The sequence below is a fragment of the Stegostoma tigrinum genome, chromosome 2 (assembly GCF_030684315.1).
Source record: "Stegostoma tigrinum isolate sSteTig4 chromosome 2, sSteTig4.hap1, whole genome shotgun sequence".
In the NCBI taxonomy this organism is placed as follows: domain Eukaryota; kingdom Metazoa; phylum Chordata; class Chondrichthyes; order Orectolobiformes; family Stegostomatidae; genus Stegostoma; species Stegostoma tigrinum.
The window spans coordinates 147916115-147935770 of record NC_081355.1 but is presented as its reverse complement, the minus strand read 5'-3'; the positions used below and the strand labels follow the sequence as shown (position 1 = coordinate 147935770).

The following is a 19656-nucleotide window of genomic DNA, read 5'->3' as shown; positions in this document are numbered from 1 at the left end:
ACTGTTTTATCCTACTGACCACTGCAGGAGACCATGCAAACAGACCCAGAAACCCTGGAGCATGATAGCAATCCAGGTTGGTTCCTTCTCTTATACATGCACTAGCAGTAACCAATGGAACTTGGTGAAAAAAAAATCCAGTGCCAGAAACCCTCAGCTCCATCTTTGAAGAGGAAACCAGTAAACCTTTAGAGGATTCACTGGCAAGGCCTAAATCGGTGCATCTTCCACCAGCTCAGAGACCTTCAGCCCAATGGGTACTCTATCTAGATTAAATTTGGGAGCAGAATCAACTGAGCACATTATTTTTGAAGAAGGGTCCAGACCCGAAATGTCAGCTTTCCTGATCCTCTGATGCTGCTTGGCCTGCTGTGTTCATCCAGCTCTACACCTTGTTATCTCACATTATTTATGAATCATTATGAATCATTCCAGAAACATTCCAGGTCTCAGATACTCAGAGGACTCCCAAAGACCAAATATTAGTTCACTCCCAGGCAGATGATGATCCCATTGTCTCGACCATTACCTACTTTCTTGGCCATTAACAATGTTGTGAAAATGCAAACAAACATAGGTACAGTGAATTTGTCAGAGGTACTTGGTAAGCTGGACTGAAGGATTGAGGAGCACATGAACGTTTCAGTACTGTGCTGGCTCTGGCATGCATGTGCCGGGCAGTCTCCATGGGCAGGATAGCACAGCCATGGTGACTTAGGTCAAGCATTCTCAGTGTCTGCTGCACAGATTTGTACTCTTAACAATTCAGTCAAAGGTGCTCAGCATCAACTGCCATGTGAGAGAGGGACAAAAGATCTTGACCTCACTCTGGCAGCTTCTTTGGTGCAGGAAGAGAGAGTGGTGCCAGTAGGTACTCATAGGCAAGAGAAGCCACACTCAGAAACTCCCTCAACAAACACCAGGGATGTCCAGCTCCTCCACTCCCCACTACCTATGATTTCAAGAGAAATTCAAACTGATGAATGTGGACCAACGTCTGGGTAGGAGACTCTCAGTGGGCCTGTTTTCTCCAGGCCCAAATGCCCCTGGTGATAACCACACAGTTTTCCAGGCAACAGAGCCAACTGCAGAGTAGACGCCCTTCGTTTTAACAGCAGAGGTTGTGACTATACTCACATTTAATGAGAAGGAGAGAAAGAAAAAGATATGCGAGATCACATAGTTGGTACATATAAATAAACTGAATGTAATTATTACTTCACTCACACCCTTAAAATGCCAACAGACCCATATGAAAGATGAGCAGCCTCTTTAGAAATCTCAAGGATAAAATAAGTTATAATGGCCAAAATTGCTTAACTCTCATGAGAAAAGGCCACAATGACTGCAGATAGACTCAGAGATTATGGAGCTGTGAACTGTAACATTGATAATTGTAGCTAAAGTGTTGCACTTTTATATGGACAACATTGAGGCTAAAGGCAATGTGCAGTTATTGTGCTGGTGTCTGGCACACATCATTCCACACATACACCACTTTGTGAGTGGAAGAACAGTTCATTCTAGCTATTAGCGTCTCAAGGGGATGCGCTGCATTCAAGCCTGGGAGATGTACAATGGGCAGCTCACCTGTCTATGCTCATTGAAGATTGCATAACTTGATGAGTAGATCTCAGAGGTCTTTGTTAGGGGCTCAAACTTTTTTACAATTTACGTCAATGGCTTAAATGAGGGAGGTGAAGTCATGGTAACTAAATTCACTAAATAAACTAAATCACACCCAGATAGGTAATAAACGTTTCCCTGTAACTGCAGGAGGTGCTACACCTGCCCCTACACCTTCCTCCTCACCTCCATCCCAGACCCAAAAAAATCTTCCACATTAAGCAGATGTTCACCTGCACATCCACTAATGTCGTCTATTGTATTTGCTATTCCCAATGTGGCCTCCTCTACATCAGGCAACCAAGCGGAGGCTTTGAGACCACTTTGTGGAGCACCTATGCTCAGTTGATGAAAAACGACAACACTTCCCACTCGCAAACCACTTCAAGTTCCCCTCCCACTCCTTGGATGACATGTCCATCCTGGGCCTCTGCCAGTGCCACAACGATGCCACCTAAGGCTGGAGGAACAGCACCTCACATTCTGCTTAGGAATCCTGCGGCCCAATGGTCTCAATGTGGACTGTACAAGCTTCAGAATCTCCCCGACCTCATCCCAAGACCAGCCCATCGCGTCCCTGTATCCTTGACCTGTCCATCTTTTTTCCCACCTATCTGCTCCTTCCTCCTCACTGACCAACTCCCAACCCAACTCCCCACCTACAATCACCTTTACTGGCTTTATCCCTGCCTCCTTGACCAGTCCATCTTCTCTCCATCTATCTGCTCCTCTATCCACCTTCTATCATCGCCTCCCCCTCTCTCTATTTATTTGAGCCCCCTTCCCCTCTCCCATTTCTGAAGAAGGGACCAGACATGAAACATCAGCTTTCCTGCTCCTCTGATGCTGCCTAGCCTGCTGTATTCATCCACCTTGGTATCTCAGACTTCAGTGTCGGCAGTTCCTATTTTCTCCAGGTAATAAGGTATGTTGTGAAGACATAGGGAAGTTGCAGACAAATATAGATATGTTGCGTGAGTGAGCAAAAATCTGGCTGATGGAATATAGTGGAGGGAAATCTAATGTTGTTCACTTTAAAGGGAACATAAAAAAGTGTTACTTGAAGGTGAAGAACTGCAGAATTCCAAGATACTGACGGAATTAAGTGCACGAGTCATAAAAAATTAGCCCTCCACATTATGTGCAGCACTGCATACTCATAAGATGCTATCCTTTAGTATCGGGGAATTGTGCATGAAAGTAAGAATGTTATACTCCAGCTGTAAAGGGCATTGGTGAAACTGCATTTTGAACGCTATGAGCAGTTTTGGTCTCCTTATTCAAGGAGATATGTAAATGCATTAGTTATGGTTCAGAGGTAGTATACTAGATCAATGGCTGGAATGAGGGGGTTGTTTTAGTGGGATAGGTTGGACTTGTTTCCACTGCAGTTTAGAAGAGAGAGGGTGACTGGGTTGAAATATATAAGATCCTGATAACTTGGAAATGTTGGACATGGAAAGGATGTTTCCTGTTGTAGGAAGCACTGATTTACAACTAGGATTGCACTTTCAGGACAGAGATGAGGAGAAAATATTCCTCTCAGAGGATTGTGCAACTTTGGCATTTTCTGTGTCAGAAGGTGATGGATGCAGGGTGACTGAATAACTTTAAGACAGAAGTGAATAGATTCTTGTTGGGCAGGGGAGTCATGGGTTATCAATGCTGGATGGGAACGTGGAATTTGAAGTACAAGCAGATTTATCATAATTTTCTTGAATGGTAGAGCTTGGTCAGGGCCTGATTGGTCTACTTCTGCTCCTATTTTGTGTGTTTGTATCTCATAACTCATTGGCCTGCCAAGCTGCACAAAGATTGCACATTTAATGCTGTCCTACAGGATGCTCAAGCATTTGAGGGTAGCTTAGCAGTGAACTTGCAATCTGAAAACATTGACGCCTAACTGATGATGGAAGAGTCAAAAGGAAATGGCTCAGGATTCTCTTCAATCTGTTGCCTATCACAACACTGAATATGTTATACTGAGTGAAGACTTAAGTGCTACCTAACCTTCGTATTATGCAAGAGTGTGGGAAGCGTGTCCTGCAGTCAGCATTGAAGAGGTCTCAGAAGAGGGTCCCATAGTCGCATCGCGGTGAGGTAGTTTGGGACGAGTGACCCGCCATCAGCATTGGAGTGAAGCAGTCTGGGAAGAGTGTCCCACAATGAAACAGTCTTGGAAGAGTGTCAAAAAGTGACTTGAGGCAACAGGAAGCAGCTGATTAGGTGAGTTAGGTCAGGTGAGTATTTCTACTACTTTTATTGCTTGTAGTTTGTGAAGCATTTATTTTAGATTCATAGTTTGTAAGAGGAGTAGTGTACACGGATCCACAGAAGTTCCCAGTGACCATTCCCGTTTGGATGCTGTTGAAGAGAAGTAGCAACAGCCAGGTTCATTGGACTATGGTTGGCTCTGCTGCATGATGTTAAAGATGCCATTTAACATGTATGTGGAAAATCAGGATACATTTCTTTCGAGATAGTCTTTCATCAGATACCTTTTTTCACCTTTCCCATCACTGCCCATGTCACCCCAGTGGAGGGAATACTCTGTCTCATGGTCACCGATAGTGCAGCCTATATGAAACTTAGTGTTCCCACTGGTCACATGTATGTTTAACTTTTAATTTCACTGAGAAGAGAACTTGTACCTGGGGCATTAATTAAACCTCAATAACAAATTAGAAAGGAAATCAGAACGCTGTGGCTTTTTTATTGGACATTTTTTTTATATTTCTCATTTTTAATTACACTGACTGTTTTCCCAACTGACCTAATATGGATCAAAACACGCTGAACCACCTAAGCTCTTGTGACACATTTTTCATGCTCCCATCAGAAAATAAAACTACTGAGGATTTTGAGTTTGTTTACAAGGTTTGTCGGTTACACCAGCTGCCACTGATAGATCAGTTTAATTATTTAACAATGTACCGCGGATATACTGTTCCTTCTAATACCAAACTTTCATGATATTTCTCAGGAATAAAGATGTCAGTCCTAGTTTCAGAACCCTGGCAAAGACAGTGTGAGCTATCCCAGTCTGTGGCTATGTCTGCCTCTGTAGCTCGGCAAACAGAAATGTTGAATTTGGTGCGAGACCCCACTCATCTGCTGTCATGTTTAATGGATCCAGGAGGAGCAGGAGTTGCCGACTTGTTCGAAAACATATGCCCCTCACCTTCTCCCTTATGGCTAACTTGCTCCAGGAGCAAATCTCCAAAATACTTGGCTTAACCCAGTTAGAAACTTAAAAACAGGAGCATTGAGCTACTTGATAATAAAATGTGAGGCAGGATGAACACAGCAGGCCCAGCAGCATCTCAGGAGCACAAAAGCTGACGTTTCGGGCCTAGACCCTTCATCAGAGAATTGAGCATTGAGCCACTTGAATCTGTTTTGGCACTTAATTAATGAAATCATAGAATCATACAGTGCAGAAAAGGCCTTTCGGCCCATCAAGTCTGCACTGACACATGAGAAATAGCAAATCTTAAACCTAATGCCCTTTACCAGTACATGGCCTAAAGCCTTGAATGTTATAATGCACCAAGTGCTCATTCAGGTACCTTTTAAAGGATGTGAGGCAATTTGCCTCTATTACCCTTTTAGGCAGCATAATTCAGACTATCACCACACTCTGGGTAGGAAAGCTTTTCCTAACACCCTCCACAAACCCCCTGTCCCTCACTTTCAACCTGTGTCCCCTCATGAATAACTTTTCAATAAAGGTGACCAGCTACTCCTTACCCATTCTATCCATAATCTTGTACACCTCAGTCAGACCTTCAGTCTTCTCTGCTTCAATGAAAAAATCCCAAGCCTATCCAACCTATCCTCATAAGTTAAATTTCCCATCCCAGGCAACATCCTGGTGAATCTCCTCCGCACTCTCTCCAGTGCAATCACATTTTTCCTGTAATGTGAACTGCACACAGTACTCTAGCTGTGGTTTCATAAAGTTCCATACAATTCCAACATGACTTCCCTGTCTTTGTAATCTATGCCTCCACTCATAAAGGCAAGTGCCTCGTGCATTTTTTACCATCCTCCTAACAGGCCATTTGCCTTCATGCCCTTTGTGCCATAGAACTTACTAGTGTAATGTCGTTCACTGAATAGTTCCTTGTCAAATGACTCCTTCCAAAGTGTATCACCTCACCTTAGATAAGGAACTTAACTCTATCCACCCACATAGTTCCCTTCCCTAATAAAAGCACACTTCTGATCCAATAGGCTTCAAGTTTCACATACTCCAGAAATGTGTAATAACATTCCTGAACAGGCTGAGTAGGAAAATATCTACTCAATCAGGTAAATGGGTACAGGACGTTCTTATAATTGAAAAATGCTATTTTCCTCCCTTTTTCAGTTAATGTAAAAAAATTAAGACATGCAATCACAGAAAATCAAATTAAGATAGAGACACAACAGTGAGATAACACTTTCAATTCATAGCAATAGTCAATACCAATTTAAACTCACCGTGGACTTATTCTAATTATTCTTGTAATGAAATTTTGAGCATCTTTACTTAAACAATCTCGATCACGCTCATCCCATGAAAAAGATCCTTCTTTCACATTTGTAAGTGTGGCTCTGTCATTTTCACCAGCAAATGGAGAACTACCTGTCAAACTTTAATGAAACACACATACATAAATTAAGCAGCATGCTGTTCGACCCATGAAATATTATTAACATTATGCAAACAAAACCTCAGAGTACTCCACTCCTGGTTGTTCAAACACAAAATAGAAAAGAACAAAGAACAGTACAGTGCAGGAACAGATGCTTTGACCCACTAAACCTATGTAGATACATGAAGCCTTACTAAACTAAAAACCTACTGGTTGTTCTCTACTGGTCCGTAACCCTCCATACCCTGCCTAATTATGTATCTGTGAGGATGCCTCACATTGATGTGTGGAGCTGGACGAATACAGCAGGCTAAGCAGCATCTTATGAGCACAAAAGCTGGGAAGGGTCTAGGCCCGAAACGTCAGCTTTTGTGCTCCTAAGATGCTGCTTGGCCTGCTGTATTCATCCAGCTCCACACTTTGTTGTCTCGGATTCTCCAGCATCTGCAGTTCCCATCATCTCTTAAACATTGATATTGTCTCTGCTCTACAACCTCCTCTGCAGAACATTCAAGGCATTTAACATCCTCTGTCTAAAAAAAATTGCCTCTCACATCTCCTTTAAACTTTCCCCATATGATTTTGAAAATCTGCAAAGCTTAAACAGTTATTTTAAAAGGGTATAGAATTACACAACATTCCTATACTAATCATTAATATTACACTTATTCTTTACCAACTTCAGCCACTCATGGGTTTATTGCATGTTTTTATTCATTCACGGGATATCAGCTTCAATCACATTTGTTGCCCAGCCCCACTTGCTTTTGAGAAGGTGGTGGTTAGCTGCTTTCTTGAACTGGTTCAGTCCAAGTTGTGGGGTTTCCAGGATTTTGACCCAGTGACACTGAAGGAACGCTGATATATTTCCAAGTCAGGATGGTGAGCGGCTTGGAGGGGAACTTGCAGGTGGTGGTTTCTCATGTTTCTGCTGCCCTTGTCCTTCCAAATGGTACAGGTCGTGGAGATGGAAGATGTTGACAGAGGAGCTTTGGTGGGCTGCTAGACTGCATCTGAGACGGTACACACTGCTGCCACTGTGCAATACAGTGAATATTTGAAGTGGCGGATGGGCTGTCTTAAGAAGCATTTAGACAGACACACGAAAAGGAAATAGAGGGATATGGACCATGTGCAAGCAGATGGGATCAGTTTAGAATGGAATCACTGGTGGCACAGACATGGTGAGCCAAAGGGGTTTTTCTTACTTCTTTAATCATTCACAGGATGAGGGCATTGCTGGCCAGGCAGCACTCATTGCTTATCCTTAATTGCCCAGAGAGCAGTTAAGAGTCAACCCCATTGCTGTGGGTTTGGAGTCACATGGGCCAGACCAGGTAAGGATGGCTGTTTCCTTCCCTAAAGTATATTAGTGAACCAGATGCGTTTTTCCGACAATCAACAATAGATTTACAGTCATCATTAGACTCTTAATTCCAGATATTTAATGAATTCAATCTCCCCCATCTGCTGTGGCGGAATTTGAACCTAGGTCTCCAGAACATTATCTGGGTCTCTATACTAACAGCCTAGTGATAATACCACTAGGTCATTGCCTCATCCCCTGTTCCTGTACTGTTTTATGTTTTGTCCTGAATGGTGCTGAGCTTCTTGAATGCTGCTTCCAGCTGTACCTATCCTGAAAAATAGAGAATAATCTATCACAATCCTAATTTATAGATATTGGAATCAGGGGGAGGTGCAGAATGCCCAGTCATTGATCCTGTCTTGTGGCCACAGTATATGCATGGCTGGTCAAGTTCAGAATTAGATGATCCAGTTCATTATTAAATGATAACTCCTATGGTATTGATAATGGGTGATTCAACGATCGTAATACCATTGAATATCTATGGTAGGTGGTTAGATTCTCTCTTATTGGATATACTCGTTGCCTGGCACTTGAGTGACAAGTAATAGTCATGCCACACATCTGCTCAAAACTGAATCTGATCTTGTTGCACCTGGACATAAATTGGCTCAGTACCTAGGGGTCTGAGAATCTGAGAACCCTACTGTTGGTGCAAAGTAAGGGGAGGCAGTGGTATGGCAGTCATCTCACTGCAGTAGAAATCCAGACCAAAAGGCTGTAACATTCTGGGAACATGGGTTTGAATTCCAACCACAGCAAACAGCGATATTGGAATTCAATAAAAATCGAGAATTTAAACCTAGCCTAACGGTGACCATGTAGCCATTGGCAATTGTCATAAAAACACATCCAGTCCACTAATGATCTTCAGGGAAGGACCTTTGCCTTTCCTACTTGGTGCAATCTTAATGTAACTCCAGAGCCACAGGATTGCGGGGACTCTTAATTGCTATCTGAAATGGACTAGCAAACCATTTGGTTCCAAAGCAATTACGAATGGACTATAAATCATGGATGCCCACATCCCATAACAAATAAAACAAAGATTAAGAACTTTCTGTTGAGCTAAGTTAGTTGAACTTATTTTGTGTGCATATTGTACTCAGTATTAATATCCCAACTGATGGTAATACTGATCAAGTTAAATCCCTGAATGAAACCTGGCTTGATAGAACATAATTTCTATGTTTGCTATTTATTTACCATGGTGGTCAGTCAAAGGAGACTGTCAAAGTTTATTGTATAGAAAAGGAAAAAAGCACGAACTGTAGCACATTACGACCAGCCATTCACTTATTACAAATATCAGAAAGAAATATCCAGCCTTTTACCCCAACAACAACTTCACAGATACTCGAAAGCTCTTTCAAGGGTCACTTTCTCTTCTCTTTAAAGATTCTTGTTCAATTGGCATCATAATAACGTTTCTTTTTGGAAGAAGTCTGCATTCACTTAATGCTGCTTTTTTAAATTAATTTCTTTTTCTGAGACCCTTAAATAAATTCTATCTCTGCTAACATTCTTTAAATTGAATTCCTGAAACTCATGAATTTCACAGTTTTCCATTTGTGGCTTCCTTCTAAGAAACTCACGGCCCTTGCTCTCTGAAGACTGCTAAACTAACAGCACGTCTGCTGTTACAGAATGAGCCTGCATGATGTCTGGCTGTCTCTGGATTATTCTATACTTCTGTGTTAGAGAACTCCTGTCGCTAGGCAACAACATGCTTTTATTTCTAATTTTTTTTCTAATACACTGAAATATTCCAGAAGGGTTTCAAAGGTCTTTTTATTTCTGTGCAAACAAACCTTAAGAACAACCTAACTCCACTCACAGAGCAAATCCAAAATGAAATACAATCTAAATCATCCCCTTTCTTGGCACAAATAATATAGAAATACAAATCAAATTTAAAGCTATACATCATTTATCCATTATAGAATCATAGTTCTCAAACAACAATATATTATAAATCTTCATCACATTCAGGTATAAAAAGAAACAAGTATTAAATCATAAAATGTTGAAATATCCTTCATATAGTAAAACAGAAATTAGTGTTGCTCACACTGCTGCAGTTTAAGAATCTTTTAATCTTCATACAGCCATAACATAAGAGTGCAATGTGCTGGTCAGTGTAGTGGGTCAAGGAAAACGTACATGACAGATAACAAAGGATAAGATTTCTGAGTGGGTTTCCTCTACCTTCAGTAGAAATTCTGGGAAAATAACACTTTGAATCATTTGTCTAGAATTTCTAACAGTGTCTCAAAGTTATAACAGGAGATCAGGAGAACCAATATTGAAAGTTTACTTCTTGAGTGTTATTTTCACATGTAAAATCCACAGGCAGCAGTGAAATTATCAGTTTAGATATTGAAACTGGCTCCTAATTGGAATTCATGAATAGCAAATACACTGAGTGCCGGGATTTCTATCCTGGACAGGTATTTGTTAATGGGCCACTCTACTCATATGAGCTCAAAAAAAGTTGTGTAATTCAAGAATAATAAAATAAATTCTGTCTCACGGTAATCTGGTTGTAAGCACCACTTGCATACAATGCAAATATCCTCTTTGTGCAGGGTTAACCTTGAAGAGTAAAGTTTCAACGGTGATCCATATTAAGTATTCCTACTTCCAACTTACTCTTCTTTTGTCACTGAAGAGTATTCCTGTGACTTTTGGAATTGCAAGTTCAATTCCCACTAGGTACAATGTACAAAGTAATTCTTGCTCAGAAAGGCTACAACATTGGCAAAATACAAAAAAGAAAAATCAGTCAGGGAAGAAACTGGGGAATAGCATGATTATTGAAGGGCAGAAAGAGGTCTTTGGTCTATGCTGCATCAGACTGATAAGAATCTAATGCTGACACTGAGTTCTACACACAGACTGGCTCCATTCCCCGGCACATTGATCTCACTGAACAAAATAAAAGACATTTGTTTCTTTCACTACTCCAAAGGACATACCCCAATATCATGATTTATCTACAACTAAAATCAATGGGTAGAAAATCAGGGACTGGACGTAGTGGATTTCTCAATGTACTCTCTGAGGGTTGGGAACAAATGAAGCAGAAATTCTCAGTAACAAAAAACATGCCAATCTGGAAATTAAAAATACAAGATTTAAAGTTGCACAGAAGTCATCTTACTTACCATAAAAATGTGATGACACCAATAGCCCTTTATGAAAAAAACACATTAAAACAGTGAGTGCAAAATAGATTTTAAAAATCTACAGCATAGTTCTGAATGAAAAGGTTACAACTGAAACAAGCAACATAATTTCTAATCCCTTTGTCTCTGGAAGGAATCATTGCAGCTGGCTTGGTGGTTTTCAGCATATTAATAGCTAATGTCTTTTCCAGTTAATTATCCCCCCACTCGGAGGAAGTAAGGAGTGCCTGAACATAATTGCACAGGTAGAACAGCCTTCTGAAATCCCAAACATTATTCTTCAAGTGTGAACTCCGAATGTCAACATTACTGCTATAGAACTGGTATTATGATTTAGCATTTACTTTTTCTAGAATCGGGACATTGGATAGTAGGCTTTAGCTGATATTTTCCCTTCCACGTAATAAAAGGTTTGCTGAGGTAATCTCTCCAGCCTCTTATTACTATCAGACTGAGATTAGGTCATTCTATCTAGGTCCTAGTCTAACCTTAGACTTTTTCTGATATGAAATGCTGTTAGCTAGGTTGTGGTACTCTTATCCACAGTTTACAGAGTTGTCCTTCATGTAAAAATAACCCTAGGAATGTAGGATGTCTGAAACTGTTAGCTTCTGTCTTCATCACTTGATCTTCCAAGTCTCCAGTATCTTACCATATATCAGTGGCAGTTGAAATCGGATCCTGGGAGACAATCTCAGGGGCCACAAATTCCGGGCAACCGTACTTGCTAAACTGCGGCTGGACTGGTGAGAGTTCTTGTGCAAATCCAAAATCACATATCTTAACATCATCTCTTTCTGGATGCACCATTAGAATGTTAGCAGGCTAATTAGACAAAAGAAAAATTACATCACATGCCTGTCAGCAACAAACTACATCATTACTACTCACAGTAGACTGTGCACTCTTCCACAATCTTTGTGGCAGAGAATCAGAGATATAAAGCAGAACTTTCCATTTTGAAGTTAAAGCATGCCATCAAGTGTTTTGGATGTCATCATATCCACCATTGTCCAGAAGGAATTATTTTGTGCGATTTCAGTTCATTATCTATACAAGTATGATGTGTGAGTTACTCGCAAGCAAGTTGGATGTTCTCACTACTGACCAGATGTTGGAGGTTGAAGGTTCTGACGCCATATATAAAGGCCACCTGGACACTATTTTATATTCTGCAAACTAGGAACCTCGTTTCAGCATGTGGTTGCCTCTAAGAGACCCAAAAATACCAGTCAGGAAGGCTCTGATTGCACCAGGTTTACTGATCCTGCTCTGCAGATGCTGTTGGGCAGGATCACTGACAGAAAGGTCATCCTCTTTCTGCAGACAGCACCACAAAAGACACTATTAGACCTGTCCTGTTTGGGCAGAGATTGCAGCGCAAGTTGGTGCCACTGGCCCCCATAAAAGGGACTGCACACAGTGTGGGAGAGAAGTCAGCCATATCCTATAATATTCTGTTGCTGAATTTCTTTCAAACTCAATGATAACCCTATCCATGCACATTAATGATCCTGACTGCCTGTAAAATAGGTAAAAAAAAATGTCTCCATGTGGCCTTGGAATGAATCTGATACCAGAAGGCCCCTTTTCACATTACCCTACCACCATCTCACCACCCTCCCATAGGAACTAGCAGGCTTTGTCTTGTGTGAGAGGATATGGCAGCTAAAGAAGACACTGTGGCTGTTTCAACTCGATAAAATAGATGACAGGCATTTGCTGGTTCATGTCTCAAGGCAATGCCCTGACCAGTCAGACTCAGCCTTCCAGGTTTAAAACTTAAACAGTGCCTGGCAGTTAACTGTCAATCTGCACATTTCAGAGCAACACCTCTATTTATCAGAGTCCACCTGCCAACCAATGAGAACGGTCCTCTCATGCAGTGTAAATATTGGTTTTCTTCTTGATATTGTATTGGTCTTGATATGGTATTGTTGTGAATTGTCCTGATGAGTTCAAGACAAAGAGTTTTGATAAAATGTATCTTTTTTTTGCAATGATAATTCACAGCGAATGGGTTGAAACATATCAAGATTAATGCTGAACTTTGGAAGTCTAATCTGTACTCAGTATCAGAACTTAATTCAAACCTAGAGCTGAACCTTATGTTTTGTTGGCTAAGTTGGAACTGCATTGAGTATTTTTGCATTCTTTTGCCATAAGGCCTCACCCTAGCTTATCAAATTCACCATGATAATTATCTATCTTGCCCCTGTGGCATCCCTCATGTCCGATTTCCACCTGAACTTACCATGCATCATTCACAACAACTTGCTACTCAGCACATTGCCAACTGTGCCATCTTTAAAACCCGATATGCACTTGGATGAGTACTTGCTTGTTGTCAAGACAGAATCTGAACAATTTGGAGAAGGGAAGATAGTACGTTTCTCTGATAAGGACCTGGAGGTCCAGGTGGAGAATGTGGTACAAAAGACACATGCCTTCCTGGAGGAATGGCAGAGGAGGCTGCACTACCAGATCCTGCAGCCCGATCTATGGTCGACATTCAGGTCAGTACCATCTCTACAGTGCAGAGGAACAGCCAGAAATGCAGAAAGAGGGTCAATGACCTTCTCCCCTCTAACAGGGTAAATGTCACACTTTGTCACTTGGCACTCACTCTATCTTTGCTACTGTATCTCTCTCCTACAAAGATCCTTCACTCATTTATAAGACTCATGCACTCTTACCATTGCATGCAACACAGTTCCTAACCCTACAAGCTCACTGTGTTGATCCTTAGTCTTCCGACTCCCCACTATTTTTCCTCCATGTGCACCAGCACTAACTGCTGTATCATCCACTGTAATTTCACTCATTGGTCCCCTGTTGTGTATCACAGGAAAAGACAGCCAATACCAGAGCAGAGAGGACTCCTAGGGTGGAGGGGTGTCTGATAGCCCATACAAGGAGAATCCAGGCCCATGCTGGAGAGGATTGGGTGTGTTCTTGCAGGAAGGTAGAACCATCCATGTCCCACTAAGCGAGTGGGTACCACTCTTCATTCCATAGCAACTCTCACATTAAACCTCGCAGTCACTCTAGTTTGTCCTCAGCCTCTGTGGAGAAATGGTTCCATTCTCAACCTCTGAGGACAAATGTATCAGGCCTCAGAGGAAGCATTGGCAAGGCTGTCTCCTGCACTCCACACTAATCCAAAAACTAACAGCTGGGTGGAAATGTCATGTTTTGAAAATGTGGGAGCACAATTTAATGAGCACCTTACTGCAATAGTTCCACAGCTAGCTGAGGAGAAACTGCCCAAGTCCATTGGCATTTCGAGAACTGCCAGGCACCAAGCACTTGCTCAGCACAAGGCAGAAGACGACCCTCCTGCATTGTTGAAAATTACACACAGGATGAAGCAGTGATGGCAGACAGGCATATGAGATTCAATAGTTCATATTGCCTAAAAGGTGCAGGAGTGCAGTGAATCCTGAGACCATCTGACGCCTCCATGGTCAGGTTGCCTTGGAGAATCATTTTTCCATGTTTTTCAAAGATAGCGGCAATAAACTAGGCAGTGTCTGGGCTCCTCAGCCCGGGGTTCATCCATTCCATCCTTTTTCTTTTATTTTTCTTTTCTCATTCTTTTTCATTTTCTGTTGCGGTTTTTTTTTGAAACAAATCTTACCTTGCAGTGGCGGTGACACCATTGGAGTGGCTGAGGGCTGAAGCACAGTGGCCTGGAAGCCTGAAGACAATAGGAACGGCCAGCATGCCCTGAACACAGCAGGGATAGTCAATGTGCCCTGAGTGGAGTGGGGACGGTAGGTGGGCTGGAGGCCTGAGTGGAATGGGGACGGTTGTTGGATTGGTGCATGATCAGCAGCTTGTGAGCCTGGTCAGATCACATGTGGAAGACCCCTGCATTGATCTACTACAGGCCCTTTTATAGAAAGATTGTAATGTTTATCTTTTTTAATTTTAGTTTTTACTTTTCTAACTTATACAGTATAACTGTATGGTAATGTAACATTTTTTCCTTTATCTCTCTATTTTGTATTTAAAATTTGTACCTAGGTACTTTGTACCCAAGATGGCGCCATGTGGGGCAACATTGTAAACTTTTCACTGTGCTCCTGCACTTCTTTACTTGAGTAAATGTGACAATAAACTTCTAAAAGCAGGCCCAACCTCCTCAGGGACTGCTGGAGAGGCACATACACCTGCACTCCATTGATTTACCCAATGGCCCCTAGGACTGAAGTCACGGTGACAGGAGAGGGTGGAGTCCTAACCAACTCTCTGCACTCATGTAAGAGGCTGCCCTTGACTTACTGTGCTGGGACCTCCCTGACTGACAAGCTGCTTGTTTCTGTGGCTGTGCTAAGTGCCAAGGCAAGGATGCTGTAAGCATGCAGGTAGGCACGAAGTGAATGAGTAGTTGACAGCAAGTGAGCATCCCTGAGAAGCAGCCTGGTGTAGTCTGCAATTTGGGTGCCTTTCCCTATGCACAAAGTGTCTCTGCTGAAGCCTTTCAATGCTAGTTGCTGACGCACCCTGCAATGCAAGTGTTTACACTAACAGGGAACAGTAGAAGTACCAGGATAGTCATGGTGGGTTGGCAGATGCTAATGTCCATGGAGGATGGATGAGAGCAGTTTGCACCTGTTGATCATGCCCTGGGCTGTGGTATGGTAACTTGCTACAGAGAGATTTGTTTAGAGAAAGTGGTGAGCTGAATCCGTAGCACGTACTGTGAGTTTCTTTGTCGTCTTCCCAACATTTAGTTTGTTTGGAAAGTTTGGTGAGATGAGAGGCTGAATATTAATTAGGTAAATGAAAGCAGCCAATGCCACATCTCAACAAGCATTAATCCCCGTCAACGGATATCTTGCGTATCCTCCCTTTTGAATATACAAGGCCCACTGATGCAGTATTCAGGCAGTCACAGCAAAACATTTGGAAGTTACTTCCATTGTACAGGTTGGGAGCTGACACTGCTTAGATAACTCTAATTGCACTAGGTGACAAGTCACATAATTGGCAGACTGTAAATGAATTATTTGAGACCGTGTTTCAAAAACAAGTGCTCAGACAAGACAGGAGGAGTAGGAGTGCTCTGTGGGTAAAACAAAATACCACGTATGTCAGTCAATGGATAGGGTTCCCCACATTCTTTCTCTATCCCCTATGTTATGCAGACTGCCAACATGTTTGGCTCGTTGAGTCAATACTTTTTGACTGTTTGGGTTGGTGATGTGCTCATTATTTTGCATTGCTTTGACTGTCCCAGTAACCGTTTTGTGTGGGCATAGTGGTAGCAGAGCTGATTCCAGTAGGTTCAGGTACACATTATTCCTGTCTGTTATTAGACTGATGAATGGACTCTCTAGCCTCAATTAATGCTAATCTTGCTAATGCTGATCTCACCTAGCGCACGCCCTGTACAATGTAGCCTATATGCCCCTGTCTAAGTCATTTACAACTTTGATCTGTACATCCTTACTTACTATGATCTGCCTGTACTCCTTGTAAACAAAGCTTTTCACTGTACAATGGTACATGTGACAACCAAACAATCATGCCCAACTTGTGCATAATCTTAGCTTTCATTACACTTTTAAATTGGTACTGATGGATAGCTCCAATAAAACTGAACAAGGAAATTACCACTGCTGATTTAATGTATTCTGTCATTTACTTCAGCTATTGCACAAATATAAAACATAGAATTACTTGAGAAAATCATAATAAGGTGAAGGTGTAATCAATACTTTAATACTGAAAGGAAGGAATTCTTACTTTTAAGTCAAGGTGCAGAATCTTGTTGTCATGGAGATACTGAACCCCTTCTAAAATCTGCTGGATATAGTATCTAATCTGGACAAAACAACAAAATATGAAAGATTAACCAGACAGCCAGATGTTGATCACTGTTAATTATGTAATGGACTGAAAGCGATACATGTCCTTGTATAAGCTAATATGTGATGATTTATGGCATGCCTCCATTTCAATCTCACAAGCTCAACAAACATCAAAAGGTCGGTCATTAAAATAAAAAAAACATGCAAAATGAATTCACATAAAACATGATGGAGTCAGTGAACACAGATCCTAGACTAATCAAACTCATCTATCTATCCATGTTAACTTCTCATAATTTTATAATAATGTAAACATAGGCTGATGGTGAAACTTGGAAATAAATCTTACCTCAGTTTCTACAACCATATTCCTTTTGAACAAATGGTCCAACAGTCCTTCGTTAGAGCACCTGTTAACTTATCTCAGGATAACAAATATAAATAACATGAAGAGGAGATGGCTCACACAGCCAACATGCATTTCTTAGTAGGCCTGTTTTTGCTTTTCAAAAGAAGGAATGAGGATACCACCTAATTTCTGCATCATTTTTGATCTGTTAGTAAAAGATATCACTACACCTTCTATCATCTAGAAGAAACGGCTGCAGATACACGAGAACAGCATTACCTGCAAATTTCTTCCAAGTTACAGACCACCGTATGTTGCAACTATGTCGCTCGTCCTTCACTGCCGCTGGGTCAAAATGCTGGAACTCACTACCAGAAAGCACTGTAGCTGCACTTACATCACATGGACTGCAACGGTTTAAGATAACACATCACCACTTTTTAAAATTCATTCACAGGATGTGGGTGTCACTAGCTAAGCTGACACTTATTGCCCATCCCTAATTGCCTAGAGGATAGTTAAGAGTCAACCACATTGCTGTGGGTTGGGAGTCATTTTCACGGCCAAACCAGAAAGGGATGGCAGATTTCCTTTTCTAAATGATCTTGGCAAGAAGCGGTAAAGAGAATCCCATGGCAAGCTATACATACATTAAAAACAAGAGGCTATCTAGGGAGAATGTATGACTACTCAGGGATAAAGGAGGGAACTTGAGCTTGGAGTTATAGGATGTGGGCGAGACCTGAAAAGAGTATTTTGCAAAGGTAATTGCCCCGGAGAAGGATATGGAGGATAGTGGGATTAGTATGGAGCACGCTGATATGCTACGGCATTTTGAGATCAAGAAAGAAGTGATGTTGGGTCTCTTGAGGAGCATTAAGGTGGATAAATCCCCAGGGCCCAGTGATATCTACCCCATGTTATTGAGAAAGGCAAGAGAGGAGATTGCTGTGGCCTTGACCAAGATCTTTATATCCTCACTGGTCACCAGAGGACTGGTGAATAGCAAATGTTTTTCCTTTGCTCAAGAAGTGAAATAGGGATAACCCAGGAAACTATAGAGCAGCGAGTCTCACATTGGTGATTGGAAAGGTATTGGAGAGAATTCTTTGGGATTGGATTTACATGCATTTGGAAAAGCCTGGCCTAATTAGGGATAGTCAGCATGGCTTTGTGCATACTAATTTGATTGAATCTTTCGAGGAGGGTGATGAAGGTGATCAATGACGACAGAGCAGTAGATGTTGTCTGCATGGATTTTAGTTAGGCTTTTGACAAAGTCCCTCATGACGGCTCATCCAGAACATTAAGATGCATGGGATCCATGGTGACTTGGATTCAGAATTGCCCTCCCCATAGAAGGCGGAGGATAGTGGTGGAAGGGTACTTTTCTGGCTGGGGGGTCCATGACTATGGTGGCACAGTGGTTAGCACTGCAGCCTCACAGCACTAGGGACCCGGGTTCGATTCCAGCCTCGGGCATCTGTGCGAAGTTTGCACATTCTCCTGTGTCTATGTGGGCTTCCTCCGGTTTCCTCCCATAGTCCAAAGATGTGCAGGCGAGGTGGATTGGCCATGCTAAATTGTCTGCAGTGTTCAGGGGTGTGTGGGTTATTGGGGGTTGAGTCTGGGTGGGATGCTCCAAGGGGAGGTGTGGACTTGTTGGGCTAAAGGGCCTGTTCCCACACTGTAGGGTGGGAACAGGCCCTTTGGTGTTCCACAGGGATCCACACTGGGACCTTCACTGTTTGTGACAGATATGAATGACTTGGATGAAAATGTAGATGGGTTGATTAGTAAGTTTGCAGACAACACAAAGATCCATGGAGTTGTGGACAGTCGAGCAGGATATAGATCAGTTGCAAATTCGGATGGAGAAATGGCAGATGGAGTTTAATCTGGGTAAGTGTGAGGTGCTGCACTTTGGGAGATAAAATGATAAGGAAAAGTATACAGTTAATGGCAGAACCCTGAACAGTATTGGTGTCAGAGGGATCTTGGGGTTCAAGTCCATAGCTCCCTGAAAGTGGCCACACAAGTAGATGTGGTGGTAAAGAAGGCATATGGCATGCTTGCCTTTATTGGTCGGGGAATTGAGTACAAGAGTCAGGATGTCAGGTTGTAGCTTTGTAAGACTTTGATCAAGCCACGCCTAGAGTATTGCATTCAATTCTGCTTGCCACATTACAGGAAGGATATGGAGGCTTTGGACAGGGTGCAGAAGAGGTTTACCAGAATGCTGCCTGGATTAGAGTGTATGAGCTATAAGGAGAGGCGAAAAAAACTCAGGTTTTTCTCTGTGGAGCAGCCGAGGCTGAGGGGAGACTTGAAAGAAGCCTACAAAATTATGAAATGCACAGATAGTGTTGATGGTCAGAAAAAATGTTATCCCAGAGTTGTAATGTCTAATATTAGGGGGCATGCATTTAAGGTATCGGGGGAAAGTTCAAAGGAGATGTGAGGGACAAGTTTTTACACAGAAAGTATTAGGAATCTAGAATGTGCTGCTGGAGTAGTGGTGGAGACTGGCACCATAGGGGCATTTAAGGGACTTCTAATTAAGCACATGAATGTGCAAGGAACAGAGAGATATGGACCAAGGACAGGCAGAAGGGATTCGTTCAATTTGGCTTCGTGTTCAATACAACATCGTGGGCCGAACAGT

General features: G+C 42.0%; 1 protein-coding gene across 15 annotated transcripts in view; it reads right to left on the bottom strand.

Annotated features, from left to right (window-relative positions):
- The window catches only part of obscnb (obscurin, cytoskeletal calmodulin and titin-interacting RhoGEF b), a 760766-nt gene that overhangs the window by 46787 nt on the left and 694323 nt on the right, over positions 1 to 19656 (bottom strand). For 14 of the 15 annotated variants that reach the window (XM_059639939.1, XM_059639947.1, XM_059639941.1 and 11 more), the window contains 5 exons: positions 16992 to 17052; positions 16578 to 16655; positions 11476 to 11648; positions 10803 to 10829; positions 6112 to 6264 (listed from right to left, as the gene is read on the bottom strand). In XM_059639939.1, coding sequence (XP_059495922.1) covers positions 6112 to 6264; positions 10803 to 10829; positions 11476 to 11648; positions 16578 to 16655; positions 16992 to 17052 — 492 coding nt within the window. Of the gene's footprint in view, positions 1 to 6111; positions 6265 to 10802; positions 10830 to 11475; positions 11649 to 16577; positions 16656 to 16991; positions 17053 to 19656 lie in introns of those variants that run through there. The other variant, XM_059639994.1, reaches the window with a different exon arrangement.